Raw genomic sequence first — 24,616 nt, forward strand, 5'->3', positions numbered from 1 at the left:
CGAGGGAAGAGGAGGGAGAAAGGATGGACGGATGAAAACAGACGAACTGAGGGAGGGAGGAAGCAAGGAAAGGAACAGATTGTCGGACATACAGTGGGATGGAAGACTGGACAGACAGACGGACGAACAGATGCAACTTTTAGACAACAGAAAAGCTAAGTATATTTTTCCATACATTTTTTTTTCCAAATATGAAAAACAGAAATTAAATTTCATGTTCTTCCCAACTGTTGGGAACATTTATGAGCTGCATTATTAGAAAACAAGTCAAAAGCTTGAAATAAGTTTTCACGGAGAGAGTTTCCTTTTAGTTTTGACATTATAGACTCATACTGAAGGAATCTAAATAATATTATCACAAGTATGGGAAACCCTAGTTCTAGCTATATTAAAGAAATGACCAGTGTGCCCCGTTAAAGACTAGTCAGCCTTGTGGCATCAAAATGAGTTTGAGATGTGAATACCTTTGTGTACCTTGACCTCACTGGAAAGAAATCCAGAGTTCACAGACAGACAGTGAAAGGAAACTTTAAGGACAATTCCCCCTATTAAGCCGCGGCACCCTTCTGTAAACTATGGTCTGGTGCATCCTATGTTTAAGTCTCCATGTCTTTTTGTGGCGCAGGAAAGGGAAACGGATGGCATCTCAATGTGTGGTTCCAACCATGAAGGAGGTGGCGCCATTACTTCAAACAATGGCCCAGAGGAGCTCATCCAGAATATGCAAAACCAAGATTATTGGACTTTGACAAATTTGGACTGCAGAGTAAAAGAAAGGCAGCCAACCAATACTAAGCATACCAAGGTGCTAATTTAAAATCAAGTGATGACCTCGGGAGGAAGGCTGAGGGAATGTCCAAAGTGGGCAAATGTGGCAGCAAAGGATAATATTTAGAAAATGTGAACATAATCTTTCCATGTTTCCAAACATAGATTTCTATGAGTTTATCGTTTGTATAGGTATTGACTTGAGATAAAAAAAAAACATGTTTAAGAGAAATACCTATGCACGGGGATATGTTTTTAATCCTTTTCTCTTTTTTGTGGGAACTTATCCACGCAAAACAAACTTGGTTCATGTCGGAGGTCTGTCAGCGGTGCACAGCTGGGCTCTAACAGTCACCAATCACTGCTTACAATCTGTAAAGTCCCTAATTACCCAATTAATTAGTTGAGAAAGCTGGCTCATTCACCGCTGCCTTCTCCTCAGCAAAGTCTTTTTTACTTGCCATCTGTGGCTGTGAGTAAAGACGACGAACATTTCTCCTCGCTATTGAATGACTGTACACCGCGGTAATAAAAAGGCACAAATAAGAAGCTGTCTGACCTTAAAAATAACACAGGCTGGCTCTTTCCTCTTGCTCCTTCAAGGCTGATTTAATATTGGAGAACATGTACTAGTCCTGGAGAACAGATCCAGGCTTAAACCCCTCAGGCTGCACAATGAGGAAGATTTCATCATTATTTACAACCGTTACCATTAAAAAGAATGAGCTAAATTAATCCTGGTAGTCTACACTGTAAAATATGTCAAGTACAGTAGTGATGTAGAAAAGTATAATTTTTTTTAAAAAATTTTTTGATTCATTAAAGGGAAGAGTCCGGTCAACAAGGAAAACATCAGGGTATCATTAGCTATAACTAAAACTAACTACGTTTGTGGTATTTAATGAACTTTATCTTTAATCAATAAGAAAATTAACAACATAACATTGTCGTCTGAATCATTGTGTATGGGGGCTGACATTACTGCCCATATTTGGGCTGTAACGGGCGTTTGACATTCACATCCTTGGGGCGTGGAAAGCGAAGCGGCGACAGCATTTCTCTCCGCTTTCCATGCAAGTCAATAGGAGCCGTTCTTACACAGCTGCGATCATCAATAATTTTTTCGGATTCCAGAGGACTTCACCGCTGACAATTTTTCCAAGAGCTTTTGCTGAAGCAACAATGCTCACGTGCATGGCCATCGGATGTTCCAACACAACTGGTAAAAGTGGAAAAAACATGCTTATTTCAACTTCCCGATTCATGAGCCACCCGGGCTCTGGTGTGGATTGCCAACATGAAGAGAACGGATTTGCCATCTACTCTGGCCAGAAGAGGAAAACCCGCGTCATATTGCAGTGACCATTTTGACGAAGAATGTTTTGAACATGACATGAGAGCGAGGATTTTCGGTAAGTTATTTTGTATTTTAGAATTTTTAATTTAGAATTTGCGGGGGATGTTCACCGAGCAGAGGGGCGGAGGGATACCACATGTGATGTGGTATCCCTCGCCCCCGGCATGTGCTTGGAACGCTTCTTATATTTTAATTATTATACAATAATGACCCACCTGCCCTCCCTTTTTACTAGAGGCAAATATATTAACTTAAGTCACTTCAGCGATCTCTCCTCCGGCTGGTGTGTGTGTGCGCGCTCCGCTGCATCGCCGGCGCCGTGCTGCGGCGGATGCGCGCACACACACACCAACCCACACGCACACGGTGTTCGTATACATATATACTGTAGGACCCGACTGCGTTTGCACTGGAAATAGGTACGCTGGATTTCTTTAAAAGTTCCGGTTTCTGTCAAGAAACTCTTCTAAAAAAATCCATATTGCTATCAGATGATGATAGCTCCACGGAGCTCTCATCACTGTCATTAAGTACTTCATCACTCTCTGCTTCGTACAGAACACCAGTCGTCGCCATGTTGGAAAATAGTGCGCCGTGACAAACAGAGCGTTGAAACTTGCTCAACTGCGGGTCCGCCGAGTGACGTCAAAAAATGGGAGGTGACAGTACTATTCTTGACCAAGATGGATTCCTCCACATAAACATGATTAAATAAAAATTATTCATAATTTAAAAAACGTATACTTTTTTGCACAGTATGTTGTAGTTTTATATTTAAAGTACTTTCAGTGGTTTGAATTCTGATTTTGACCGGACTTCTCCTTTAAAATTCATACTCCGTTAGCAGGAACAACAAGGGACATTAAAACACAATTTTAGTTTTCTGCTTTTATTCCCAGAACTGTTTGAGCTTAGCTGGACCGATGCAGCCAGAACCACCAACCTACTGGCAGCTTTTTAGATTTCCCTACAGCTATACAACATTAATTTAAAACAATGAAATACACTTATCCCAGCGTAAATTAAACACAGAAAGGATACCATGACCGTTGTGCCTCCCTACCTTATTCTCAGTACAGACTCTACTTACACTTCATCCCATCTTTACCTTATCAATTAAGAGCTAGCATTCTATAGAGTAACGTTTCTATAATCTATTATTGAAAAGTGTTCAATCTATAGAAATAATACAACCTGGCTGCAATAAATTATAAATTAAAATTTGGGAACTTAGGAAGAATGCCTGACTACTCAGTTTCTGCCCTCTGTTTTTGCCAAATATGTTTATTGATGTTTACAGGAAATGTCAACTTTTACTTGAAAATATTTAAACCATGACTAGTTTGGACTTATTTTTTTTTAAAGGCACATTCAGTCCCAATGTCAGTCCACTGAAAATATAAGACTCAATTGGTGTTTTATTTTTACTTTCACTTTATTTTTTATTTGCTGCTCTAAAGCCTTGAACAGGGAAATATTAATTTTGTGTACCATAAAATGTAATCAAACAGCAATCTGTGAATTTACAGCTCATTTAAAAATGGTTTCCAATAATGGGGAAATTGCATTCAGCTGTGTCAATACTGAAATTTGTTAAAGTTATTTCGCTGTCTGCGGCCACCTGTTGCCTTGTCTGTTACCACTCAGGGTCTAGCCAACATGTTAGAAGGGTTTTATTTGACTGTTATGGATGCGTTTCTTGTATTACACTAAAAATCAAGTTTTATGCCTCATCTGGTTTGATGATGTGTATCCCATATTTCTCTTATCCTTATTCCTTGTGATTTGATTTCATTTGCAGAGCCTTGGGATAAGTTTCCCCAGTCAGACTGGATGGAGAATTTCTCAGTTTTCATGTGTTACCACAGATGCTCAAGTCCATTTAGCTCTGGACTTTGAGTCATTCTAACATGAATATACTTTGATCTAAACCATACCATGATACCTTCCACTTTCGCTCTGGCTAGTGTTGCCAGAGCGAAAGTGGAAGTCTTTTGCAGTCTGTAACAGGTTTTCTTGAAGGATCGCCCTGTATTTAACTCCATCCATCTCCCCAGTCAGTTCTCTCAGCAAGGACTTTCTTCCTGCTATCCGTCCTAAATGTAGAGATCCAGGATGTGCAGCCCATGGTGGCTCCTCCAGAGTTACCGTGGGCTTCTCAGTTACATCTATGATCAATGTTCTTGTCTTCCTGATTGTTTAGACGGACAGTCATGTTTTGGTAACTTTGGGACATTGCTTTATAACCTAAATCTGCTTTAAACTTCGTCAAAACCACCAAATCTGAGCTGTCTGCTGTTTACGTGATGCTGTTTGTTCATTGGGTGGAACTAGAGCTGGACATACACTGCAAAAATAGAACTAAAAATAAGAAAAATCTTCTTGAAATTAGAGTATTTTTCCTTGATTTGAGAATGTAAATAAGATTATTTGCCGATGGAATAAGATTATTGCACTTAAATAGGGACAATTCATCTCCATCATCTTATTTCAAGTGGTGTATATCTAATTATCTTATTTTAGGAGTAAAAATACTGATTCCATTGGCAGATAATCTTATTTACCTGCTCAAATCAAGGGCAAACACATTCATTTCAAGAAAATTCTACTTATTTTTAGTTCTGTTTTTGCAGTGTAGTGGAAATGAGATGAAGTGAAATGAGTTGAACTCTTGGTGGTGATGATTATTGTTCTTGCAGTATAACATATTCACACATAAGAAAACCGGTTCTTTAAGTAGATACACTCTCCAACTTTTTTTAAAGTTTTACTTAAATACAAAGTAAACGTCCTTAATGATTGTCCCATGTTTGCATTTTTTTAAAGTAGCTAAAGCAGCGGTATCAGTCCACCAGGTGTCATGAGAAAACTTTTATCAGGTGTGCGCTATCTGCTGGTAGCTTCCTTTGAGTTGTGCTCCAGCTGAATGTCAGGCACACCCTCCCTCGCGTCTCGGTATGTCCCAGTCAACAGCGACAGGGGTGCAGCGGGTGGCTGTGGTCAGCACCCGCGAGCCATGTACAGTCAAAAGGCCGCTCTTCCTGTAATGCCTTTTGCTAAAGATAACGTGCTCTACATCTTCCACTTAAGCCTTGTGGGAGGAATTTGAGCCGGCCCTGCTCTGTTGGAAATCAAAACAAGACTACTTAGAGGAACATTACCCATGGACACACAAACACAACGCCCAACACGGAAAGGGGTAGAAAAAAAAAATAGGCTGCAATAACGCTGAAGGCACACCTCACAGAGATGTGGAAACACGAGAGCACAAGTATGTGGAGTTTCATAGAGATTAAGCGGGATCTCATTGGATTCTCGTGATAAAACTCAGCGCTTCAGTCAAACGGTGCATTCATTACACAGTGGAAAACTGACTCCTTTGTAATATAAACACACTGTTGAGGGTAAACACAGCACTATTATGTGTTTGCAGGAGGACTACATGAAGGAGAAGAAAGCTCAAATTCCTACATTTATGCATCGACTGTAGCAGGAAGAACTTGTAAAACTATAGGCAGCAATGAGGACACAAACTGAAAAGGAACTTAAAAAAAAGATTTTTCTTTTAAGATGTGCTTACTTTGTATATAAACAAAAAACCAATATGAACAAACTGAAACTCACCATTGTGGGAGGAATCCTTGCTATCAGCCACCTTTCTGAGCGCTGACATGATGGCATCAGAGGGAACGCGAGGGCTCTCTACATATTTGGGCTTCCTGATCGGACCTGCCGGCACCAACAGAGGGAAAGAGCGAGAATGAGAGAGACAGTCCGGCAAGGACACTTGCAAAAGTGGAGCGACTTAGAGGAGACGGAGCGACTTTTCACAGGATTAATACGTTCCAGATGGGACTAGAGATGAGACGCAGCGGTGTCTTAGTTGGACAGCCTCTGGAGCACTCTGTAGTTCACATAAAACTCTCCCTCTCTCTCTCCCTCTCTGACTGACACACACACACACACACACACACACACACACACACGGAGTGAGATAGCTCCCCACACCGTTAGCTGCCCTGGTTTGTCTGACAACCCTGAAGACTCTGCATGGCAGGAGGCTTCCAGTAAAACACTGCAAGCTGGCTGTGGGAATGTAAACTACATCAGGAAACCACAACAATTACCCTCTTAGTGGACTAAAAACGAGTTCAGACACACACATGCACGTTCAAAAGTAATAAGCTATTAAAAGCTTTCATGTGTTTTCATCTGTCTGTGCAGGTACGGTTTCAAAGAATGTCCTATTTCTGCAAAAAAAAAAAAAAAAACGTTACAGTGCATGGATGGATGAAGGTCCAGGTGCGCCGCTGTGAGAAAGATGATGTATCTAGGACATTTGCAATGTCCTCTGAGGAACACCCCTGTGTTTAGAGGACTTGCAACGTGCAAGGACTGGAAAAAAATCTCTCAGCAACACAGTGCTTGAAGTAGATACTTTTACAATATATATATATATATATATATATATATATATATATATATATATATATATATATATATATATATATATATATATATATATAGTGTTACTGTTATGTCACAAATCTTTCAAAATGAGAACATTTCTATATGGAAAAAAAAGGGCAAACTAAATGTAGTTTTCAAATTCCACCAACTAAAGGATAAAAAGATACTCAAACCAAACTGGCTAAGTGAGAATAGGTAAGAACCCTCCCTTGCTGAATCATGGATGACCTTATTAAGCAAGTTTTTCTGAGAAAACTGTATTTGATTTTACTCAATCACACCCAGGCCTGTCAGACTTGTGTAATCTAGAAATTCCCTAAATCAAACCTGTGTGACAACGGTAAGAAGGCTAAACGATTTTAAAAGGCAACACAACATGACCAATCTAAAGAAATCCAGAAACAGATGGGGGGAAAAAAGTCATTGACATCTATTAGTGTGGAAACTTTTATAACGGATGTCAAAAATATTTGCAATTTTATGAGATGAAACTTAATTTTTTTTTTTTTAAGATTGATTCTCTTACATCTGGAGTAAAACAAATTCAGAAAAAGATCATACTGACAATTCAAACATGGTGTTGGTGGTGGGATGGTTTTGGGCTGCTTTCAAGGTCCAGCTCATAATGTGTTTGTAGAGCGGAGATTGCTTTTTATATTCTTGTCTTTGTCCAAACTGATCACATTTTAGGCATGCATTGTTTTGTTTTTTTGCTGTTCTGATTCATTTGTATTGCGTTGTGGTAAAAAACTAAATCTTTAAGCTAAAGCAAACATTGGTAATACAGCAGAACAATAATCAAAAGCACACCAGCAAGTCCAACTCTGAAGGTTAACAAAGTGACCCAATTAAAGTCTGGACTTTAATCCAATTGAGACACCGCAACATAACTTCATGGTCACAATCTTCCAATGTTGCTGAATTAAAACATAAAATACCCATTGCAAACCATCACTAAATTCTTGATGGTAGTTACTACATGTGGAGGGCGTAATTACTTCTTCCAATGGCGCTAAGCTGTTTTGGATTGCGTCTTCTTTTTCAAATGATTTCATTTTTAAAACTGCTCTGTCTTTATCCAGGTTAACGTTGTCTGGTATTAAAATCTGTTTAATGATCTGAAAAATGAAAGTATTACAACAACAAAAAACATATTCAGATCAAGTGTGTGTGTGTGGGGGGGGGGGGGGGGGGTGAATACATTACATAGGACTTTAGCAACAGAGAAACTAAAGGGGAGGTTGCTCAATGGAGTGGTAGAAAAGAGCCACTAATCTTGTCTTTAAGGCCACGTAATTGTTTATACATTGAGGTCCAAGAGGAACACGAGTCTAAATATTAAACCGTAAAACAAACCATCGCCCCAGTAACGAGCTGCCTTTTATGCCCTTTTAAGTTCTCCACTTAGAGCCAACCGTTTCCTGTGCAAAAAAGCAAACACGGACAAAAACAAAGAGGCAGAAAATAACTTAGAAACAAAAAGGTGGGAGCATAATTTAATCCGTAAAGAAACAACATCCCCTCATATGTTGCCCCAGCCTTGACCCCATGTCCCCCAATCCGAACCTCCTCCTCCAGACTGTCGTTATCAGATGGCTCTATGTGTAACCCCAATCAAAAGTTACAGCAGAGGGAGGTGAGCCGGGACAGTCTTTTCCCCATTACCTATTTTGATAACCAGTCACTCCGATCTCAGAGAGTTCCTGGGAATCAGCCTGAAGATGTCATCTTAAACTACTGCAGCTTGATGCACAGTGCCATCTATGGATGTCCAAGCTGAAATGCATAGAGAATAACTTCTGTGGCTGCAAACCATTACACTGCATACTATAAACCTTGTTCAGACACTCAAAGCTTTAACTACGATGAACATTCAACTCAAAAGTAGGCAATGTCTTCCATGTGTATACACTATTTATACTCCCTGAACCCCTTAACATTTTGTCACACAAAAAACTTCCATTTATGTTGCCGGGAATTTTTGGTGATAAACACAAATGGTGCATTGTTGAAACGTGAAAGGAAAATAAAATATTGTTTTCACTATTTGTGTTGATTAAATACAAACAAAATTGAAAACAGTGATGTGATTATGGACTTGTACTTAGGACCTCTGAGTCAATATTTTTGCAATTACAGCAGCAAGCTGTTACAATTACAGCAGCTGTCTCCTCAAAAATGTCAAAGATTCTTTATTCTGAAGTTTTTAGGGTATGTCAAACCGGAAACTGAGCATTTTTACCTTATTGCCAACTAGCTTTCCATCAGTCAGAATGGAATCTGAGCATTGGTGAGCAGCAGTTTTAAGGCTTGTCTTAAAACTGCTGAGTTTCAGCTCAGCTTAGGTCTGAACTTTGACAGGGCCATTATAGAACATAAATAAACTTTGATCTGGCGCATCCCACTGCACCTCCAGCTGTACAATTAGGGTCACCGTCTTGCTTGAAGGTGAATCTCCATCCCTGCTTCAAGTCTTTTGTGACCACTAACACTTCAGGGTTCAGTTGTTTCCAGTCTTGCCCTGTATTTAGCTCCATGCTATCAACTCTGATCAGCTTCTCTGTGCCAGCAGCATGATGCTGCCACCACTATGTTCCACACTGGAAATGCAATGTTAGTTTAACACCACACACACCATTTTGAATACACTCCACAAACGCTCAAATTTGGCCTCATTGGGCCCTGAGCTCCTCCGGCCTTTTCCCTTCTAGGCTCATGGCTAGCGGTAAAGCTAGACCTACTGTACCATAGCTTTCTCTCAAATGGCGTTCTTTTTGCTACCTTACTGTTAAATCGGTAAAATGTACAACTACTGGTTTCTAATAAAAAGTATATATATATATATATATATATATATATATATATATATATATATATATATATATATATATATATATATTTTCTTTTTTTCCCCCAACCTGAGCTGTGGATCTCATCTCTCCCATGCGCCAAGCTGCTGACTTCCTTGCTCTTCATGATGCCATTTGTTCACTAATTTTCTCTAACAAACCCCTGAGGCCTTTAAAGAACAGCTGTATTTATATTAAGGTTAAATTACTCACAAGTGGACTATATTTACTAACTAAGTGACATGAAAACCATGTGTACCATTTTCCTCCCGTCACGTAGTTCTGCACAACTTTGCTTTGGTCCATCATATAAAATATTTGCAAATTAAATGGAGGTTTGTGGTTGTGATGTCACAAAGTGTGAAAAAGTTCAAGTGGGGTGGGGTCAAATTATGTCCTGAAAACCTAAATTTCTCCTTTGATGGTCAGCCACCACCTATTAGAGCCAGGAGTGAAATGCCTCTACTTAAAGGCAGACTATAGGGACAGAAGGACTACGTGCTACATGCTTACATCAGGCACATAGCATATTGTATGGGGAAAGAGAGCTGCCTGATGTGCGCCACGGCTGCACTTCATTGAGAAACAACAGGAGGCATAGTTTGAGTAATCGAAACCATACGCTTAAGTTCATATTTAGTTTACAAAAACTCGACAGAGGAAAAGAGGATAAACACATTTAATAACAAACATGTGGCCCGCTATTAGGGGCAATTCTGAGCCACTTCTAAGGGCTGAGGGGGTAGCGAGGACATAAAAGGCCTTCTGGCAGGACTCTTGATGTCCAACTGTCAGATGAGACTCAAGACTTCCTTCTTCCTTGAAAATCTCATTTCAAAATTTAACAGGGTGCCATTACCGCTCTGCCCTTTTAGATGGAAGCGGTGACGGATAACCGATTGCGGTTCATAACAGGCATGAAAAGGTCACAGAAATGAAAGCGCCAGATATACGACCCCTGAAGGACAAGGAGAGACGGGCAGAGTGAGACACACACTTAGATTTACCCAGAACAATAACTTAACCATGTATACAAATCTGCTACACAATCTCACCTATTATGTGTTATATGTAGGATAATTGTCTTTACTTTTCCCTTTTCAGATTAATAAAAAGGAAGATGAAAGCCATAACTCTCATGCAATTTATTGGCCCCCAGTAACGATATGTAAAAAAAGCCTTAAAAAAAATCATATTTTATTGTGGTAAAATGTAAAAGTGAAATAAATGCTTCAGATCTCCAGCAGTGAACTTCCCTACCATCCTTCTCCCCGTACGGACTGGTGGGAAGATAAACTTGGATCCAGATCTGGATTCACATGTCACACTTGCAGCTGTTTAATCTTTTTTCATTATAAGATGCTAATGGTCCATTAAAGAATCTGTGCTCTCTGACGGACATTTACACCTTCAAACTCCAAAAAAACAGCCAGCACCATTTTAACACCTCACCTTGGACCCATTCTTTTCATTTGTCTCCACTCCCTTCTAGAAAAAGGTTCAGGACTTTAAAAACCAAATCCAACAAATTCAAAAACTGTTTTTTTTCAACCTGTGGTTAAATCAATCCCTCCTATCACTTGAAGACACCTTATAGGCCGAATGTAGTAAATATCCCTATTGCTACTAACTTTTGTTTTGTGTATTATTTATTATTGTGTGCGATATTCCCACAAGCAATTAAATTGTTTTTCATTGTGTGAAACAATGACAATAAAATCCATTCTTTTCCATTTGTTTGCCTGTAAATATGGGCAAGTTTTTTTTTTTTTTTTTTTTTTAGGCATTTTCTTGCAGCCATTTTCACACAATGCACAATAACCTCATTTGAATGGCATGTTCTTCTGTCTTTCCTGTTTTGAAGAGAGGCTAGGAGGAATTAGCCTCTGCGTGTTATAATTACACCTAAAGGAAAACAGAAACTTTATTGTCTCAATAGAAACAATAAAGCACAAATCCAAGTGTGCTCTAGTTAAATTTCTTAACAGGAATTGGCTGGTTGACAACAATTATAGTAAAAGTAATTTTGCTCAAAACTCATTTCTTAATTTTCCTCTCCCCCGTTCCCTCACCAAATAAACATTCAAATTAAAGGTCGGATGTTTCTAAAATAATTTTAGTGTGAGATTATCCAATGAGAAAAACAGGTTAATTTAATTAAAGGCTTTATACACATCTTTTTCATGGGTAAATGCTATAAGTACTGTCATTTTTCTCCAAAACAGGAAGTTGGGTTTATATCTAAATTTAAATATATATCTTCACATTTAATTCTAAATGCCATAAATTTGATCTGTATTTTAAGCCTGACATTGTCTTGCAATACTTCATATTGAACGTCCTTGTTTTTCAGAAAAGAACAAAAGCTAGCTGAATCAGGAAGAAGTCATATGTATGATGGGCAGAGTAGGTCAGCCATATCAGAGAAGCTAGCAAACTCACCTCCAGAATACATAATATCAAAGTTATTGTGTAAAACAATGCCTGCAAACCCCCTAAAAAAAACGCAGGAAATATGGCTCAAAGAGGAAAAATTTAAATGAAACAGAATCTATTTGGGGTAAATCAACATGGCGAAATGCAACTACTGAGAACTCGCTGGTGTTCACTCTCAGACTCAGGCATCCATGACCAGCCAGCCATCAGTCAGCAGGCACAGGAGCACACATATGCATACACAAGCAGTTGCATACCTATCACCAGAAAAATCACAAAGTCCAGTCAAAGCCACTGAAAGAGAAGGATTGTAATGGCTAGGAAGTGATCAAGGAGTTCTCCCCAAACATTCTTCAACATGGACTCTGACTTCTTCACATTTCGGCTCATCAATGAGACAGTGTGCACTCTTTGTATAGCCAAGGAGAATGAACACAGCCTCACAAAAGTCGTCTTTATGCTCAAGATGTTCTGGAAACCCCTCTGAGTTCTGCATAGCAAACCAGAACCAGAAGTTTCTCATTCTGGTTCCGTCAGTAGATGTGCATTTTAAATGAACTGGCATTTTAAATAAGATCCTTGTATTAAAGGACTGACACAACACCAAGGAGCCTCCTAATTCCACTGACTGGCAAAGGAAATGTATTCAGTAAAGATCTCTGAGGCGACTCAAGATTTAATATTTCATTGTAGGGAGATTCTGTGCGATAAGAGACCCAAACTGAGACTCGTGTCAAGGGCAGTGAAGAGAACTGAAGTGTTTCCAAAGGGTGAACATCACAGGAGCCTTTCAAGGTGTCCCTGCAGCCTCACAAGGTCCACAGCACACAGCTCCCAGAAAGCCTTTAATATTCCCTCCGGCCCATCTGGTTAGTGTCAAACCTCATGAGCCAATTTAAAGGGATGATCACCCCAGAGGTGCAGCCAACCAGCTTTCAACAGAGTGCCCCCACTCCCTTTTTTATTTAAACACTGCTAAATAAAGGCACTGCTACATAAAGTGTACTCTTAGACAAAAGAAGATGTATTAACACTCACTAGCAGATTTTTTTTTTATTTGTTAATAATGTCTATAATAATATTCACCTTTTGGAAAAGGTGGTTTTGTTCTTGCCATTTTATTTCTCAGATTTGTTGAGGAGGTAAAAAGACATGAACATTTCATTTAGGTTTTTAATCAAATTCTCTGATCTTTGTAAGTTTTATACAAAACAGTTTAAACAAAAACATGTCCCGCATCTTTTTTATAAAGTGAGAATTTGTCCGGACACAATGTCTATTACAGGCTGTGAGGATTACACTACTAAGACATCTTATTTTACCCGTCTATTGAGCTATTTTTTTGTGATTCATGTTATACAAGACTATTATGACTAAACACAAGAGATTCACCAAAACAAATCGGCTAGAGACCAGAATCAATTTTATGAGTCCCACCACTGATCAGTAAATGCTGAAAATCTGATCTTGTTTTCTCTCAGCTGATAACTGATAGCTAACAAGTCCAGTTGACGACAACACTCTTCGGGTTGGAAGTTTACTGAGGGAACAAGGCTCAAACTAAGCCATTTTCTGCAGGAGTGAGGTGTTTAAAATGAAGTCAGGTGAGTCAAAATAGATGTAACAATCTTCTAAAAAGGAAACACTGTTTTCTACAGAGATAGTCAGCAGATAACAGAACACTAAACATGCAGATACGTTATTTACGTCTTGCAGATTTAAGATAATTTCTGATAGAAATGACACTGGCATGTCTCGCTTTATGAAAACAAAGGGAAGTTTAAGGAGTAGTAGTAGTAGTATAAGTAGAAACAAGAATGTAACTTTCATTGAAATATAGCATGTGGAAATTATTCAGCAAAATCTTTCACCTGCTGAGAAGCTTTTTGCATATTTCCATGGATATTTTGACAATTCATCTTTGGCTCTGAGGTTGACAAGCCTCCTTGCAATAAAAAAAACTTATCTTTAGTTCCCTGCACAGACTATCAGATTCAAGTGGGAAGTCTGGCTGGGAGACTACAAAACTTTATTATTACTCCCTGTCAGAAAAAACACATATTTGTCCATTTAAATGATTAATTTAAAGCTAAATCTGGGAATAACATTGGACGGAATATATTACACCACAGTTACTGTGTTTTATCCCTTTGAGCATAGCTCTGTCTGTCAAGGGAAACCCTGAATTTGGAAAAGCTTGCAGTGTTCTGGAAATATGAGTTAAGATAAGGGTTTGCCAGCCCTACAAGAACAAAACAAAGAAACTGACATTCACAGTTAGTAATCTCTCTCTCTCTCTCTCTCTCTCTCTTTTATTACAGAAAGTCCTTATAAGGGTTCTGTGTAGTTACAACATATCAATAAGCAAATCTGAGCAAATTGGAGCTTTACAAAACTGGTGACTGGATATAAGCCACAAAATCCCTGATAGGGAGATCTCTCTTTGAGACTAATTGGTGATTATCTCTTAAGCAATCTCATCACAAGCAATGTGCTCGATCATCCAACATTATTAAAGCCTTGTTCCACAAATTAAATTGCTTGCGTTATGCAACGACCTGCTGACGGGTCACCACATAGACAGCACCGATGTTGTAATTTATCCATCATATTTCAGCTCTATAAAGTCCAAGCTTTGATACTGGAGCCTTTTTCTGACGTTTCCTCTGTTTAGGGCCTAACTCTAAAGTTGTTTGCTTAGACAGCCCCTTTTAAAAGGTCATGTTTTTATTGGGTCAGTCTCCCCGAAAGACATCTCTACAGAATTATGGAGTGGTCAAAATGTTTTTTTTCTTCTATCCATGTAAAAGAAAAAAAAAGCTTGATCTCTGTTGGACGTTTCCTTGCTGTCTTGGCTGATCAATGGATGACTCATTCCTTGAGCCCAAATGAGACAAAGCTCCCATCCAAACTAATTAGGCTCTTTTAAAAATAAAGATTTGCAAGAGACAGGTCCCAATGTAAGCACACTGCATATGAAAAGGGTTGTTAAATAGATACAACGCCTTTGACAACTATAAAAACTTATGAAAAGCCTTTTTATTATTCTGGTATCTGTCAATACATAAGAGAAGCAGCTTCACCTCTGCATCAACACACCTTTAAATGGAAGTAAAAATTCCTGCGACAGGCATCCAATCAGTGGCATCTTGTATTGCATTAAGTGCCAATAACCTCCCGTTGTTTCAGAGAATTTGGATAATAACCTACAGTCAAAACTCCTTTCAGTTTGCTAAATGCTGCATTGCTGGGACACATGTTTTTAACCATGCAGATGGCAAATAACTTATTCTAACCAGTGGAGGTCACTGTGGACATACCCAGGAGACAGTCAAAATGTGGAGCATAGAAAGTTTCTAACCGAAAGGGGCTTAAAAGATCCCAGTGTTGGTGTCATAAACTGTGTTCATTGAAGATTTTGTTTCTTAATGCATCTTTGATCCTCGCTCAGTCGTAGCAAGCAGAGAGGGAACAGGACAGGTACCCATGTGGGGGTGCGTTGAGCCCAGCGGGGTCCGTTAGGGGTTTAAGGGGTGTTTGTAAGATGACAGTAATGTGCAGTCACTGTTCAACACATGTCGTAGCCCCGCGTTTCATGGTGAAGCCCTGGGCTTAATTGATCAAAGCTGCGGCGCTCAACGCCACCAGACTCTGCGGCTCAGGCACCCGTCACAGTCCTAATTAACTCAATGTTTTGCTGTTGTCCCCCTGTGAAGTTTTCATGAAAAGGACAACCACCAACTTAGAGGCTCTCAAACTGCAATAGATTATCCAATGTGTCAGGAAATGACGGCCAGCCGCAAAAAAAAAAAAAATGCTTTCTGTGTCTGGGAAACCACTTCCCGAAGGAGCTCAAAGAGGTGAAACGTACAGAAGAGTACGGCGAAGCTTTTAATGAAGGCTGGTAGAAGCATTTACAAGGTCGACAGAACTCATCCTAGGATGGCTGTTAAATTTAGCCTACACCAACACACACTCTTTTAAACACTTTGAGTGCTCCCTCCAGGAAGTAAGGAAGGACATTTGGCACCAAAGTAATTTCAACATTGGGTTGGAGCCCATACATAGTTTAAGAAAAGTTTCTGATCACTTACCCACTGGTTTATCCTCTTAAATCTAGTGCAACAGCAGCTCTAACCCAGCTGGAGGCAGAGCTTTGAGGACAAAACAGTCTGACTAAACAGTTGTGACCCCTTTGTTACCAAAAGTCCCTTAAAGCCATATTAACCAGACAGCATTCAAAAAATATATAAAAAAAAAAAAAATGTTTTTGTAGTCAGCTTGAATTAGCCATGCTCTGATCTAAGAATTAGGTTTCTGGATTAAATCTCAATATTAACATTTAAATATCTTCTGATACAGATACAGTACTTTCTGATGCAGATCAGTTTGCTTTATTGTCGTTTTGTCATGGTGCGTTTAAAGGAATACCAGATAACCACCACAAGGTGCTGTAAACCACACTGTCACTGTTTGGGCACATACTATAGTAGACTTTATTCATTAGTAGCTGGACAGAAAGAAGGGCAGAGAGAGGAGAAGACATGCAGTAAATGGCCCAGGAATCGTACTCGGGACGGCTGCCTCGAGAGGTGTAGACTCAGCATATCTGTAGTCGCTGGACCCAGGCTCTGGAAATAAATGCTTCCGGACATTCAAGACATTTTTCGGACAAAAAATTGGTTGGCTGCACTCTTCCAGTGCCGCAAATGCAAATTTTCCAAGCTAATTATATATACCTGGTCCGCTAGAGGAACTTTCACTACCCGTGATGCCCAAACACAAAGTATATTTGTAGTCATGGTTCTCATAAAGCCTATTAAAAGAGAGTGAGGACGAAACAGGACTTAATAGTTATTGTTACTACTAAATAGCGCTAAAGTGTTGCAAATGACTTGGCACGGGGTCGCATGCTGGCGATCTGATAGTGAAAAAAAAAAAAAAAAAAGACTTTTGCACCAGGAAAACATTTGCAGAAGCCAGCACCTAATGGAGTTAAAAAAAAGTATTATATATATATATATATATATATATATATATATAATGCATAAGTCATTTAAAGCCCATCCTCCCCCTTTTCCTCATTGTGAAAAGCATTTGTTTGTACTGATATTTTGGCTGTGCCATGCTTGAACACTGCTTGAGCTCCACGTCCAATCTGTTCCACAATTTCACTCAGTAAGCAGAGATACTAAAAATATTTTAACACTGTACGTGGCCGCTAATGTTTAAAGTTCAACTTTAGTCAAAATCAATTTCTGAATATTTCCAGGAAGTTAATTCTTTATTGCTTGAGGCATGATTTATGCAGTCTGAAAATTATAATCTTTTTGATTTTAAGAATAATTCATTTGCGTGATCTCTGTAACCAGAATTATGAATTATTCTTATGGCTCTTTTCTGCAGTGTGAATAGCGGTTGTATTGTAGATTTGTAAGCATTACCCCAGACCTCTACACAGTAATTTAAATACGGCAGAATCAGAGAACAGTGGAGAATATGGAGTGATTTTTGCTCCAGAATGCATTTTGCTGTTCTCAAAGCGGATATGTTCAATTTGCTATGTGTATGCTTCATATGCGACTTCCACTTTATTTTATTGTCAATTATTACTCCAAGAAATTTGTTTACTACATACCCTTTCAATATCCACTTCATCTATTTGTATTGATACTTCTGTATTATTATTGAAGTTTCCAAATAACATGAATTTGGTTTTACTTAAGTTTAATGATAATTTGTTTCTGTCAAACCACATTTTGAGTTTGTGGATTTCAGTAGTAATAAGAGTAGTTTGTGTAAATCCCCCACCGAACAGAAAATACTTGTGTCATCTAAAAATAATACTAATTTGACTATTTTTAAAACACGGCATATGTCATGCTAATAAAAATCAAATAAACCAAACTTTTTCTTAAGAAACCCCAATGACTAAATTAAGGGACAATTACGTTTGTTTTATTTACATAAAAGAAACTAACCTTTTCAACTAAACGTAGTATTTCAAGTCGCTTCTCCGGCTCCACAGGAAAGCAGCATTAGCCCACATGTCGATTTCGTCACAGAGCTGAGACATTTCCTCCAGCGTGTTTATTAACTACAGGTGTGAACTCTTGCCTCTAAGGGGTTTTCACAGGTACCTGTGAGGACAGGGCAGGAGAGCCGGACCCTGCCCCCAACATCCCTCCATCATCCTTCCTATCCTCTCTGACCATTTTTTTTCCTCCTCATGCCTCAGAGCACCTCAAGAGCAATATGCTTTTAATGAGTCTTCCCTTCCTCCGTCCTCAGGGTCCCTTTCACCTTCACAAGCCATACCTCCTCTCTAAATCTCTCTCCCTCTGCCTCCCTTCAGTTCAATATGAGCATCGCATCAGCACATTATTTTGTGAGTTCAACAATCACTGCCATTTCTGAGATAATGTAACAGATTTACCGTGAAAATATAAACTATACCTGTGTTCTTAACGTTTGTTGGACAACCGCATCTCATTTTGTTAAGACTTTCCAACACTGGATGGATAATGAAATGGAGGGTGGGGGGGTGGGTGGCAGATTAGGTGGCTAAAAGTTAGAGACGGAAGATCATTCATCAAACTTGAACTCCATTTTACGAACCTTTACAAAATTCGTATATTTGAACACGAAATTTGAAGTTTAAAAGAGAGTTGTGCCTAAAAAGCACAGGCTTGTATGAACATAAAACCACGTTATTCGGCGTCCCATCTGCTGATCTTTACACTAAACAGATCAAAGCTGCAACCACTCTAAACAATAGCTACGTAGCACCACAGATGAGCGCCACATGCGAGCGGGGGCCACATTGACCACTTAAAGGATGTCTCTCCTCTTTGCCAAGTCTCTAGAGCACAAAGACTCAGGTTGGAACAAGTTTCGCTACAAAAAAAAAGGTATTCATGGCTTTGAAGCCCTCCACAGCTGGTGGCAATGTTCTCAACGTGTCAGACAGGAGAAGTCCCGGCAGAGTTCGATCCAGTGTAAATAGATGCCTATTACCAGCCACTGCGGTGTACAGGGTGAAGCTCAAGCCACCTTTTCTTTGATTCACGGTAATCAAATACAAGGTGGAAGTGACAAAACTGGTTTCTGCACGCAGACAAACCCCACATTCATACAGGTTGAATGCAGACTATTCCAGCTGTCGAGATATTACGAGTGATTCATGCAGATGTGATAAAATATTCAGAGTCTTGGTATAAAAACTTCCTTCCTAACAATAAAGATTATTTAAGGATAAGGACATTTTAAGGCTAATTCATGGATTCTGCAACCAATCAGCACAATGTTGTTTTCAGCGCTCCATAGGTGACTGCAGGCAACTTGAAAAGCTTTATTGTTACAGACTTATTTTTTTTGCTTATATATCAATCTCTCACCTAGAAGAGAAAAAAAAACACCAAAGCGGATGATGAGCAGAAGAGCAGCCTTGACACCTGCGGTTATCCACATCCCTATAACCTTTTGTTGAGAGAGTACAAAAACTGGAGACTGAAAAGAAATGAGGCTTTGGCACTGCAAACCCAAAACAGAGAATGAAAAGATAAACACCGAGTTGAAAAGAAGATGTGGAAAAACTTTACAAAAAGGAGATTTCCTTAATTGATCCCAGGAATGGGCTCAAGGGCCCAATCGAGGCATTTTTACATTATCTGTATCCGAGTCTCAAGCAAAACTCAGCTGCTGATAACTGTTGTTGATGTACTATCAGATATTATTTCAGCTGCACTCCAGTAACTGTAATATAGACAGTGCACACCATGACGTTGAGCTAATGAATCAGGAATTTAGCAAACAAAGAGATGGAGCGATCAATCAAACAGAGGTCAGAGCCAATTTTCCCTTAGCCGGCTCATATTTGTTTTTCCTGTTTATTAGATAGATCAAAATTAAGGAGTCCCAGAATTCTCTGGCTTTTGTGTTTATCAGAAACCAGATAAAGGCCTCAAAGTAAACCAGGAAATTAGCGTAGGGCAGCTAAAGCATGATCGGTGCATCACAATTTTTCATCTTTTGCAATGATGATAATAGAGGAAGAGGGACTGTAATGGCTGTTGTAGATTCTGGTTTCTTTGTGTGTGATGTCATATGCTCTATATTGTGGTCAGATCTCCCCCAGACACATGTCTGTGGGTGTGCATGCGTGGGTAGAGAGGGTAAGGGGATTAGAGCTTGGCTGAAACCCCATCCATTACATTACAGCATGAGAAAAAACTTTTCTATAAGTTTTGTCCCTACACATTAAGTGTAAATAAATGTAAATGGACTGAACTTGTATAGTGCTTTTCCAGTCATACTGACCACTCAAAGCGCTGTACAGCCGAGCCACATTCACGATTCACCCAATCACTCTCACCAACGCGCACACATTCATTCACCGGGGTTAAGTGCTTTGCCCAGGAACACATCGACATGTGACAAGCTGGAATCAAACCCACAACCTTCCGATTGCAAGACGACAACTCAACCCATCAAGCCACAGTCGCCTATTAAAAGTAGGACCACTTTCACAACACGTCATATCAAATTAAGAGTAAACATCCTAGCGTTTGGCAAACTACTCCAAAAGACAACTGATTTGTACATCTCTAGTACACACCTAACTAAAGGGTGAATTGTTTATACCATAAAGTCTAATGAAACTCTCCTTTTATGGAATTTAATCTTTAAGGTCTCCCCACAAGCAGATCCACCCACCTATTTTCAAAACATAATTATCCATGCATCCACACTGTTCTAATTATAGCTCATAATTCTCATAATAATGGGGTCATGAAAGGTCAGAAAAATGATCTATCTATACCTATCGATATATCAATCGATCGGTCGATATATCGATATATATATCATCACATCACAGTTGCCGATTTCATTGCTTCCTTTCATTTAAAACTTTGGCGTTACACTTTCTACTGGATCTCTTCTCTCCTTCTCTCCAGAAATCTTCATGGGCTGTGTTTACACATTACGTCATGCAAAGGATTGTGGGATTCCTTATAGCTCCTTAGTGCCAGTAAGGGACATTGGGAGCTCCCTATGCTACAGGAACTATGATAGGAAGCATACAGGCTCTGTTTCCTACCTCCTTCCTTACTGACTGCACTACTTTATCAGGGCAAAAGATGACACATTTACGCTTTGGCTAAAGAGATATCTTGAACACAGGTTGCTGGTTGTGTAACAATTATGGAATTGTGAGCGGTAATATAGAAGAAGAAACGTATATTTACATAGTAATCTCTAACCTGATGAGAAGCAAAAATGATCTTGCCATGATATAAATATAATTAACATGCAGAACAAAATATGAAATTTAATTCTTAAAAGGGACCAACATGAAGTAAAAATATTAAAATGGAGAGCTTTAAAAACAGCAAAGCCCATTTCAGAAGCAGCAAGAGAAGTATTAGGAAAAAGTACCTGGAGATCTCTTGTTTTGGCGTAAGGGCATCATGTAGGACTGCCGGGGCAGAAGAGGTGAGGAAGGAAGAGACATGGACACTCCCTTGGCAAAGCCTAGCTTCAATACCTCATCTTGTGCATAAAGATGACTACTGCCAGGCCCCTGAGGCAGGGGGTTACCCTCTGCTGGGAATCTCCTCTGAGCACTATGGCCGCTAACATCACCTGTTGAGGAGAACCACAATTACCTTACACCAAAAGAAAAAGCAGTGAGTTCACAGGAACAGATGGCATGCACTACATTTTGATGTCTGTACTGATCTTAACTCAAGAAAAAAATATGTCATGGTGGTGGCGGGGTTTTTTTGTCATTATTGTTTGAGTGTTCCACATTGTATATGAAAAGCGATGTATAAATAAAGACTGGTCGTTTGAAGAGTTTCTGTCTTAAAGCATAAAACTGACATACACAATTCGCAACACTTTCTTTTGTATTCCCTGTTTGGCATGTTCTACAGTAGCTATAAAAGGAGAGCCATTTTTCATTATTTAGTTTAAGCATCCTGTCCTCTGCAGCACAAAGGGAGTACAAACATGTTAAACTAATCGAGCAGATGGAAGATCTCAAGTGGAGGACTTTTTTCTTCTTATCTTCTACATGATGATAAGAATCCTTCTTGATGAAGTGAAGACTACTGGTCATAATACGTCTACCCCCGTTTTTCTCTTGGCACCATTAGACCGCAATGACGTTATGTTCCTTTTTTTTTTTTTTTTCTCCTAAGGAGTTTCAGCAAACACGTTTTCATCAATTCTGGTTCGCCAAACGAGGCAGTTTTTTGCAAAAGGAAAAAGGAAACCTAACACTAGTTGATAGCCATTCAAAAGACCTTTTTCCCCTGGCACTAACATCCTGTTTTTAACAGCGTAGAAGATGTGCACACCGGATACTTTAAGGGAACGTGATGGATCCATTACAGCAGTTTGTAAAAAGATTTGCCTCCAGACACTAAGCCCTGCTGCTCAGAGCTGACTACCACGGTCAGCTTAAGAAAAGGATTTTTTATTTTTTTTTAACCGTAAAGCCTTGGTTCTCTGAAATGAGTTGCACCTCGGCCTGAAAGATAAATAAATGCCATGCCTTTCAGCTTTATCATCAACAGAGTTGTCCCTGGGAGCCGGTACTAGAATGTGCAACAGGACACCGAGGTTAACTGGGGCTGCTGCTTTTGGCAAAAACTTTAAAGTGTGTTATCTGCTTTTTAAGAAAAGAAAAAAAAACTGCAAGTACATCCCAATAATAAGTTTGATTACAGGAGAGTAAACACTTGTTATAACCCAACTACATGAAGAAAACGAAACAACTGCTGTGGTTAACAAACTCTCTCTCTAATGAACACACTGGACTGTTAAAGCTATTAATGAGTTCCTGGGGACACAAACAAGGATGTCTGCTAGAGGTGGAAAATAGTAAAACAGACCTGGCCAGGGGGAAAAACAAGACTATTGAATGTGTGTTTAAACCCGGAGGTTATGGGCCTGTGAGCGTTTCCCATGCCTCCACGAAACACGAGAAGGACATCAAGTTAGTAGAACACTAAGATCGGCATTTAAATACAGATACTATAAAGTTTCCCTGATGACACACTGGATGTTCCTGGCTGGTATTTGGATTATTTCATGGGGGAGTAGGGTAAGGGTTTTTTCACTTTTATCAAATCTGCTCATTCCGTTCCTCTTCGAATATGGTTTTGGAGTCAGTAATGGAGGACACATGACCAGATTTCACACATCTAACTGCATAATATTTATGTGAAGGAACTTTTGTGGTTTAATCCTAAAAACACAAGTTGTAAAACAACCCCGTTCCAACTTTCAACACCGAAAACAACTATTCATTCCCTAATCTTCAGAGCTGGAGTACGGTGAAGGTTTTTCTTTGTACGTAAAAAGATTAATTTGTAAGCGATGAACCATCAGCCAGGAAACGCATGATAACTCTGTAGGAGCAGCAGAGCTCCATATCTCAGGTGGAATAGTCTCTTGGCAGGACAACTACAAACTACGTACTCTAGGGCTGCACAATATATCACAAATTCAGTGTAAGCAATATACATATCTCGGAAGAACTGCCTGGATTGCAGTGTTAGCCAATTAAAGGAGCATAGCACATGTTCCACTGCAACTACATAAGTCTTTTTGTTTAGAGGCGTGACGTCTTCTGAGGTAAGAAAGCTATAAATATTGAAGTTAGGCCGCGTTCTGTCCCTAATGCATCGATTACAGCGGAGACTCAACAAAGTAGCCAGGTGAATGAGAGCATGCAGGGCTGCAAAACGTCCTATATGCACCATGTTGTTGGCATAAAAATATTTAATTATTAGTTTATATCAGTAGCTTCTAGCTAGACAGACAACACAGGGGTCTATACAGGGCAATATAAGAAGGAAACCTTCAAAAGATTTGGGGCTAGGGTGGAGGTTCCCTAGGACATGGAGCAAAAACATTATGGTTTTGATTGAACCACATTCATGAGTAAGAATGGCCTAGCCAAAGTCCAGACCTTAATCCAGTTTGTGTCTAGGTTTATAACCAATCTGTGGTGCGATCTGAAAATGGTCACCAATGCTCTCCATCCAATTTAACTGAGTTTGAGCTACCTTGCACAACATAATCTTACCTTAAGATGTGCAAAACTGGTTGAGACATCTCCCAAAATGGCCTGCAGCTTTTAATGCAGCAGAAGGCGATTTAATTTCCACATTTGTATAAAAACATCTAAAAAATCTCAATCCTTTTTTCATCCACTTCCCAATTTTCCACCAATCTGTGTTGTTTTAAAAGTGTTCCAAAGAAGTTACTATGAATTTTGTGGTTCTAATGTGATAACATATAAAAGGGTTTAAAGATTACCTCATGCTTTGGCAAAGTACAGTAAAATAGTACGATTTGACAGTTTTCTCTCCAGCTATCTAGCCCAAGATTACAGATGTTGAACACCTTTTACCATCTGTTAGAATACTGTATCTTGTTACAATCGCACAGACGTTTCCTGAAGCTCTGTGCATGTGCCAGAAGATGCATAAATGACTTTACCTGCTCACAGCATGGTGGGAAAAAAAACTATTGAGCTCCACCAATAATATGGTGCGAGTCATGACGCTAGCTCAGAGCATATTAATCTATTCTGCAGAATTGAAGTTGCACACTCATCACTGCCGCAAATAAAACGGATAAATTATAAACCTCAAGACAACGTGTATTACATCACTAGTAAAACAGACCATGCATCAGCAGACCTTGCTAAATCATAACT

At 39.3% G+C, this 24,616-nt stretch overlaps 1 protein-coding gene across 1 annotated transcript in view; it reads right to left on the reverse strand.

Annotated features, from left to right (window-relative positions):
- Window positions 1-5,054: 5,054 nt before the first annotated feature.
- The window catches only part of LOC118563829 (protein TANC1-like), a 90,448-nt gene continuing 70,886 nt past the window's right edge, over window positions 5,055-24,616 (reverse strand). The window contains exons 3-5 of the mRNA XM_036139756.1: window positions 21,319-21,525; window positions 5,750-5,854; window positions 5,055-5,119 (exon numbers count right to left, since the gene is read on the reverse strand). Coding sequence (XP_035995649.1) covers window positions 5,055-5,119; window positions 5,750-5,854; window positions 21,319-21,525 — 377 coding nt within the window. The remainder of the gene's footprint in view (window positions 5,120-5,749; window positions 5,855-21,318; window positions 21,526-24,616) is intronic.

This window comes from Fundulus heteroclitus, chromosome 7, assembly GCF_011125445.2.
Source record: "Fundulus heteroclitus isolate FHET01 chromosome 7, MU-UCD_Fhet_4.1, whole genome shotgun sequence".
NCBI classification, from domain to species: domain Eukaryota; kingdom Metazoa; phylum Chordata; class Actinopteri; order Cyprinodontiformes; family Fundulidae; genus Fundulus; species Fundulus heteroclitus.